The sequence below is a fragment of the Pongo abelii genome, chromosome 15, assembly GCF_028885655.2.
Source record: "Pongo abelii isolate AG06213 chromosome 15, NHGRI_mPonAbe1-v2.0_pri, whole genome shotgun sequence".
In the NCBI taxonomy this organism is placed as follows: Eukaryota; Metazoa; Chordata; class Mammalia; order Primates; family Hominidae; genus Pongo; species Pongo abelii.
The window spans coordinates 38,270,084-38,277,961 of NC_072000.2; the positions used below are offsets into that span (position 1 = coordinate 38,270,084).

Below are 7,878 nucleotides of genomic sequence, written 5' to 3' on the forward strand. Positions count from 1 at the left end.
GCAACTCATATCAATATGTACTTCATGCTTTTTCTCTGTCAAAACTCCCTTTTCTTTTTGAGACAGAGTCTTGCACCGTTGCCCAGGCTGGAGTGCAATGGCATGCTCTCAGCTCACTGCAACCTCCGCCTCCTGGGTTCCAGTGATTTTCCCGCCTCAGCCTCCCGAGTAGGTGGGATTACAGGTGCCCACCACCATGCCCAGCTAATTTTTTGTATTTTTAGCAGGGACAGGGTTTCACTATGTTGGTCAGGCTGGTCTCGAACTCCCGACCTCGTGATCCACCCACCTTCACCTCCCAAAGTGTTGGGATTATAGGAGTGAGCCACTGTGACCGGCCAAAACTCCCTTTCTTAAAAGGCTCAACAAGATGCTCTAAACTAAAAATGCAATGCCTAAAAGTTCTAATTATGGTAATCTATTTCTATCAGGACAAACACAATGTAAGGAAATTTAAACAGGCCAGATATTTCTATTCCTAAAATGAGGAAATAGCAGGATAACTTTGTGCAGCAGTAATCAAACTTCAGTGCACAAACAGAAACTCCTTGGGCACTTGTCAAAAAAGCAGTTATCGGCCGGGTGCGGTGGCTCACGCCTGTAATCCCAGCACTTTGGGAGGCCGAGGCGGGCAGATCCCCTGCGGTCAGGAGTTCGAGACCAGCCTGGCCAACATGGTGAAACCCTGTCTCTACTAAAAATACAAAAAAATTAGCCAAGCGTGGTGGCGAGCACCTATAATACCAGCTACTCAGGAGGCTGAGGCAGGAGAATCACCTTAACCCAGGAGGTGGAGGTTGCATTGAGCCAAGATCGCCACTGCACTCCAGCCTGGGCAACAGAGCGAGACCCTGTCTCAAAAAAATTAAAAAAAAAAAATGCAGTTATCTGCCCGTATGTAGAGGTGGGGCTGAAGAGATCAAAGTGTGACCAACAATTTTCAATACTGTGTATTCCCTACCCTAAGAGATTCTGATTTAGTGAGGAGGTGACACCCAGAAACTTTCATTCTGATTTTCAAACGCCCCAGGTAATTCTAATGCAAGTATTTCAAGGCCACTTTGAGAAACCTGTGCAGTGGCTCTGATATCAGAAATGTGTTTTAAAGTCCAGCTCTCCCATTTGTTGCCGTGTGACCTCAGACTACTAACTTAGTTTCTCTGAAGTTCGGATTTCTCATTAGAAAAAGAGGGATACTAAAGGCTTTAGAGGGATGATGAAATATAATGAAATATAAATATAATGAAACAATGATTATGCTGTGCCCACCTATAATTATATAATTATTATGATTCACCCAGTTCCACGGGACAAAAATAAGGAAGAACTGGGCAAGTGTACATATCCATCCTGATGTTCTAAAAGCGTTCTAATTCATGTTTTTTTCCATTTCCATATTAAAATTTTCATCTACAGGATTCTATAAGAACATCACAGTCAGGCGTGCTCTTTTGTCTTCCTCTCCGTTTAATTTTGTAATACATGAAAAAGTTTCTGGGGCCAGGCACGGTGGCTCACGCCTGTAATCCCAGCACTTTGGGAGGCCGAGGCGGGCAGATCACAAGGTCAGGAGATCTAGACCATCCTGGCTAACAAGGTGAAACCCCGCCTCTACTAAAAAAAAAAATGCAAAAAATTAGCCGGGCACAGTCGCGCACTCCTGTAGTCCCAGCTACTCAGGAGGCTGAGGCAGGAGAATAGCATGGCATGAACCCAGGAGGCGGAGCTTGCATTGAGCTGAGATCACGCCACTGCACTCCAGCCTGGGCAACAGAGCAAGACTCCATCTCAAAAAAAAAAAAAAAAGAGAAAGTTTCTGGACAAATTACTTAAGGGCTTCCAGTTCCATGAGCAAATCTTTCTGAAGGCATAAAGCCATGAACACAAATATTCACCAAAAAATACTTTTCACATCATCAACATACTGAAAAATTAGTATTTTTACTGAACATTATTAAGATCCTCCAAGAAAGCAAATCCTGTTTGCTTGTGCTAGTAGACCCCAAAAATAGGACATAAAGTTATCTAAAGGTCATATGCTTTATATTTAGAATAATCAGTTTAATTGTGCTATAATCAACTCCTCTCACTTCATTAAGTAACTCTGCTAGTTTCCGCTATTTTAAAACCCGAAATACAATTTTTAAAATTTTTTTAGAGACAGGACCTCACTCTGTCACCCTGGCTCTCTCAAGCCATAGCTCACTGTTCTCAAGCTCTCAGCCTCTCAAATAGCTAGGACTACAGATATATACCACCAAGCTTGCCTAAGTTTAAAAAAAAAATTGTTGGCCAGGCGCGTTGGCTCATGCCTATAATCCCAGCACTTTGGGAGGCAGAGGCGGGCGGATCACGAGGTCAGGAGATCGAGACCATCCTGGCTAACACGGTGAAACCCCGTCTCTACTAAAAATACAAAAAAAATTAGCTGGGTGCGGTGGCGGGCGCCTGTAGTCCCAGCTAGTTGGGAGGCTGAGACAGGAGAATGGCGTGAACCCGGGAGGCGGAGCTTGCAGTGAGCCAAGATAGCACCACTGCAGTCCGGCTTTCCGGCCTGGGCGAAACAGTGAGACTCCGTCTCAAAAAAAAAAAAAAAAAAATTCTTTTTTCTTTTTTTTTTTTGAGACGGAGTTTTGCTCTTGTTGCCCAGGCTGGAGTGCAATGGCACAATCTTGGCTCACTGCAACCTCCAGCTCCCAGGTTCCAGTGATTCTCCTGCCTCAGCCTCTGGAGTAACTGGAATTACAGGCATGCGCCACCATGCCCAGCTAATTTTTGTATTTTTAGTAGAGACAGGGTTTCACCATGTTGGTCAGGCTGGTCTCGAACTCCTGACCTCAGGCGATCCACTCACTTCGGCCTCCCAAAGTGCTGGGATTATAGGCATGAGCCACCATGCCTGGTCTTAAAAATTTTAGGTAGAGATGGGGTGTTGCTATGTTGCCCAGGCTGATCTTGAATTCCTGCCTTAAACAATCCTCTTGCCTCGGCCTCCCAAAATGCTGGGATTACAGGTGTGAGCCATTGTGCCTGGCCGAACTAAAAATCTTACCAACAACTAGTAATTCTATATGATGCTTTTGCTTTAACCTGCAATTCTAAATAATGCCTTTGTTTACACTGAGAAATTAGTTTATAAAAGTATGCAGCACCTTCTCCATCTTTCTTACTATTTAAAAGCTCGGCTGGGCACAGTAACTCACACCTATAATCGCAGGAGGATCACTTAAGCCCAGGAGTTTGACACAGGCCTAGGCAACATGGTGAGACCCTGTCTCTATAAAAACAAACAGGCCAGGCGTGGTGGCTCACGCCTATAATCCCAGCACTTTGGGAGGCCGGGGTGAGCAGATCACGAGGTCAGGAAATCGAGACCATCCTGGATAACACGGTGAAACCCCGTCTCTACTAAAAATACAAAAAATTAGCCAGGCGTGGTGGCAGGCGCCTGTAGTCCCAGCTACTCGGGAGGCTGAGGCAGGAGAATGGCGTGAACCCGGGAGGCGGAGCTTACAGTGAGCCAAGATAGCGCTACTGCACTCCAGTCTGGGTGACAGAGCAAGACTCCGTCTCAAAAAACCAACAAACAAAAACCCAGCTAGGCATGGTGGCCCGTGCCAGTAGTCCCAGCTATTTGGGAGGCTGAGGTGGGAGGATCACTTAAGCCCAGGAGGTCAAGGCTGCAGTGAGCTATAACCATGCCACTGTACTCCAGCCTGGGCAACAAAGGGAGATACTGTCTCATAAAACCAAATAAATAAATAAAAGCTTTATAAAAGTCATCAGTTCATACTAGCTACCTCATCTGTTATTACAAACAGCAATAACATCCCACAGTATTTTATCACCTACCAAATATGCACTAACAGATGTCTCTCTCACATTAAAACGGATAAGAAAAAGCAAAAGGGAAAACTGAAGTGCAGGCTGTGAAATGTGAAGGAACCATGGAACCTTGCTGAATGGTAATTATCATATATCAACATTTTCCAAGTGCTCACTTGTACAAGGGACTATAAAGATTACCACCCTTCAGCCAAGGAAAAAGGGGGTGGAGAGTGGGGTTGGAAGGAGGAATCAGAGCCCGGAAGGCTCTTTCTGAAGTAGAATGCAACTAACCTCAGAATACCAAGGGTAGAACGGAGGTTATCAAAGGCCTGGCGGGGTGTGTATGTGGGGGGTGAGGGGGTGGAGCACAGATGTTGGTCAAAGGGTACATACTTGAAATTTGCTTAGATCTCAAATGTTCTCACAAAAAAAAAGCTGGTAACTAGGTGAGGTGATGGATATGTTAGGTTGATTGTGGTACTCATTTCACAATGTATTCGTGTATTAAAATATAATGTATACCTTAAGTATACAATTATCAACAGTATTTGTCAATATACCTCAAAGAAGCTAAAGGTATGGAATAAAACACCAAGGAAATCCTGCCAAAGACAGGATTTGTTGGATATTAGAAAAAGTAAAGATACCATGGACCACCTGCACTTCGCATAATCTAGTAGGGCACTGGACAGGGGTTGATTTGGCTACTGTAAAAATCCCTGCAAAATGGTAATGTAGACTACACCTGTACTATTTGAGAGAGACAGAAGGGTGGGCGGGAGCAAGTTCGAGATGTCCACACCGGGTGAAAATTGAGGGTGCCGCTGGGAAGGTCCGAGAATGGGTTTTCATGGCCCCAAAGTGGCGAGGGAGGGTGGGGGCGTTCCATCTCCTGCCTCCACTTCCACTTCGCCACCTGCACCCCGCCCCGGGTGGGAGTGGAGGTCCACCAGAAGGCCCGAACAGCGGCGAGGGACAAGAAAGCGGCCGCGGGTCCCCGGGAATCGGAACCGAGCGGCCCCTAGGGAGGAAGGGCTGCGGGAGGGTGGGGCGCGGTGCAGCGAGGAAACCGAAAGGAGGACTACGGGGAGGGAGTGCCGCGCGGCTGGGGACACCTCCCCGTACCACACCCGTGGACCCAGGATGGGGAGGGAGGGTCCCGCGAGCGAAAGGGAGGCAGAACTTACTCCGCGGTCCTCTTCTGAGAGGAAGTCCGGGCCGTCGTCCAGGCCTTCCTGTGGGGTCGGCGGGCACGGCGCGCCGGGGAAAAGGATGAGATGGGGGAGACACAAAGGGAGACATTAGTGCCAGGCTGGCGCGGTCCCCGCGCCCGCCCCGCGCCCGCTGCCCCCACCGCGCTCCCGGGACTCGGCGCCGCGGAGAACACCCACCATCATGGCTGCTCTGAGGCGAGGGCCGGCGCAGGCGCGGATCCTCCTGCTGCCGGAGGGAGCCGGCGGCCAGGAGCGGGGCGGGGCGGGGCGGGGAGAGGCGGAGGCGAGGGGGCGGGGCCTAAGGGCGGCCCGCCCCGTCCCCGGCGCTGGACGCTCGAGTCAGTGAACCAGGAAGTTTAACAGGGCCCTCTGCCCAAGGTCAAGGCACCGAAGTCGGGAGAGCCTGAAGACCCAGACCTCATGGCTGGGGGCACCTCGCAGCTGGCGGGCTCTGACCAGGGAAGGGCCAAAAGTCACCCAGGGAGCTCTCCAGTTCCCCTGCCCCGAGGGCTCCAGCGAAAAACGATGCAGGCACCCTCCAGAAGCCATAATACATCATCTGGTCTTTGTATTATGCCACATAATAATGAATCACAATTAATATCATTTTGCCTATGGAAGTTGCTGGAAACAAGGACCTTCACACAGTCAGTAATCAGGGACTATAATCAAGCTTTTACCGCTGGCGGGGTAATGACTACCTCAGAGTTTGGGGCACTGATGGTTGCGAACTATAAAAATGAGCTGTTTTCATTACAAAAATATTCCTTTCCTTTGTTCGAAGAAATTTCCCCACACCTACTCTAACTGTCCAGGTGGTTAGCATCACACGGGATCCACAGGCATTTCAAATAACAGGAGAAAATCATACTTAATCCTAGAATCCACACGTTCCTCAGCTTGCATTCAGTTAAGGAAAGGCATCTTCAGATGTTCAGACCAGAAACCCTTAACCCATTGAAATCCATACTCTAGGGGCCGGGCGCTGTGGCTCACGTCTGTAATTCCAGCACTTTGGGAGGCCAAGGCAGGCGGATCACCTGAGGTCAGGAGTTCGAGACCATCCTGGCCAACATGGTGAAACCCCGTCTCTACTAAAAATACAAAAATTAGCCAGGCGTGGTGGTGCGTGCCTGTAATCCCAGCTACTCGGGAGGCTGAGGCAAAAGAATCGCTTGAACCTGGGAAGCAGAGGTTGCAGTGAGCCAAGATTGCACCACTGCACTCCAGCCTGGGCAACAGAGCAAGACTCTGTCTCAAAAAAGAAAAAAAGAAATCCTTATCTCCCTTACTCCTCATATCCAACCAAATCCTATGGCTTCTACAATTGATTGTCCTCTATATCTCTTTTTTTTTTTTTTTTTTTTTTTGAGACAGAGTCTCACTCTGTCGCCCAGGCTGGAGTGCAGTGGTGCGATCTCGGCTCACTGTAAGCTCCACCTCCAGGGTTCACGCCATTCTCCTGCCTCAGCCTCCCGAGTAGCTGGGACTACAGGTGTGTGCCACCACACCCGGCTAAATTTTTTGTATTTTTAGTAGAGACAGGGTTTCACCGTGTTAGCCAGGATGGTCTTGATCTCCTGACCTCGTGATCTGCCCGCCTCGACCTCCCAAAGTGCTGGGATTACAGGCGTGAGCCACTGCGCCCGGCCCATACCTCTTTAATTAGTCCAATTTTTCCAATTCTCACAGCAATTACCATCAACTCTCGTCTACATCTTTGCAGTACTCTCCTGTCTCTACTATTTTCCATCACTCTCTCCTATTTTACATACTGCTGCCAGTTTTCCTCCTAAAACACAGATATTGATGATTATGCTACTACCCTGTTCAGTAATCCTTACAAGCCCCCATTACATAACGATTCAATTCCTCAGCCTACGATTTCAAGCCTTCTACATTTGAATCCCTCTCTACTCTGCCAGGCCCTCCATCCTATCTTATTGAAGTGAAGCTCTCAAAACAATATTAAACTTAACTGATATTTTGGCCGGGTGCAGTGGCTCACACCTGTAATCCCAGCACTTTGGGAGGCCAAGGGGGGCAGATCATCCGAGGTCAGGAGTTCAAGACCAGCCTGGCCAATATGGTGAAACCTCATCTCTACTAAAAATACAAAAATTAGCTGGGTGAGGTGGTGCGCACCTGTAATCCCAGCTACTCGGGAGGCCAAGGCAGGAGAATTGCTTGAACTCGGGAGGCAGAGGTTGCAGTGAGCCAAGATCATGCCACCACACTCCAGCCTGGGTGAGAGACTGCGTCTCAAAAAGAAAATAATAAATAAAAATTTAAAATTTAAAAAACCACTTAACTGATATTTTCATAAGAACTTCTTGTAGCTTTCATTTTGTATGTAAGGAGAACTGAAGTATAGAGAGGTTAAATTACTGCTCCAACAAATGTTACTCTACAAAATGAGGGGGGGAATGGGACTTTATTTTTTGTCTTTTGTTTCTTGTTTCCCAGTGCATTGTGGTGACTACTAAAGTAGTCTTTTTCACTGGGAGTCATGAGGCATCATGTGGTGTCATTGTAGTGCGATGAAGTGTCAGGAGGAATGTTCCAGTAATTTGTTACTGACTAAAAGTCCCACTATTTCCTATTGGTTTGTTTTTAGATTAAAGGTAATGTCTGCAAAGCCCTTCCTAGGTGGAGAGAAAGGAGTGGAGCCACAATAAATGAGAGGGATTTGCTTACAACTGATAGGAAGGCCAAGTGCATCCTTGTGGACAAAGGTTGAGAAGTGCCTCAGAGAACCACCTGAAATGCCTCCTATCATTAACCAAGAGTTTTAAATTTCAACATTTAAATAAAGTCCAGCCTGGGCGTGGTGACT

At 47.7% G+C, this 7,878-nt stretch overlaps 1 protein-coding gene across 1 annotated transcript in view; it reads right to left on the reverse strand.

The window, feature by feature from the left end:
- Positions 1–5,232, reverse strand: part of SNX6 (sorting nexin 6) — a gene marked incomplete at its 5' end in the record, with an annotated part of 66,491 nt that extends 61,259 nt beyond the window's left edge. Inside the window, 2 exon segments of the mRNA NM_001133163.1 lie at positions 5,016–5,063; positions 5,220–5,232. Of these exon segments, the coding sequence (NP_001126635.1) occupies positions 5,016–5,063; positions 5,220–5,225 (54 nt within the window).
- Positions 5,233–7,878: the final 2,646 nt, after the last annotated feature.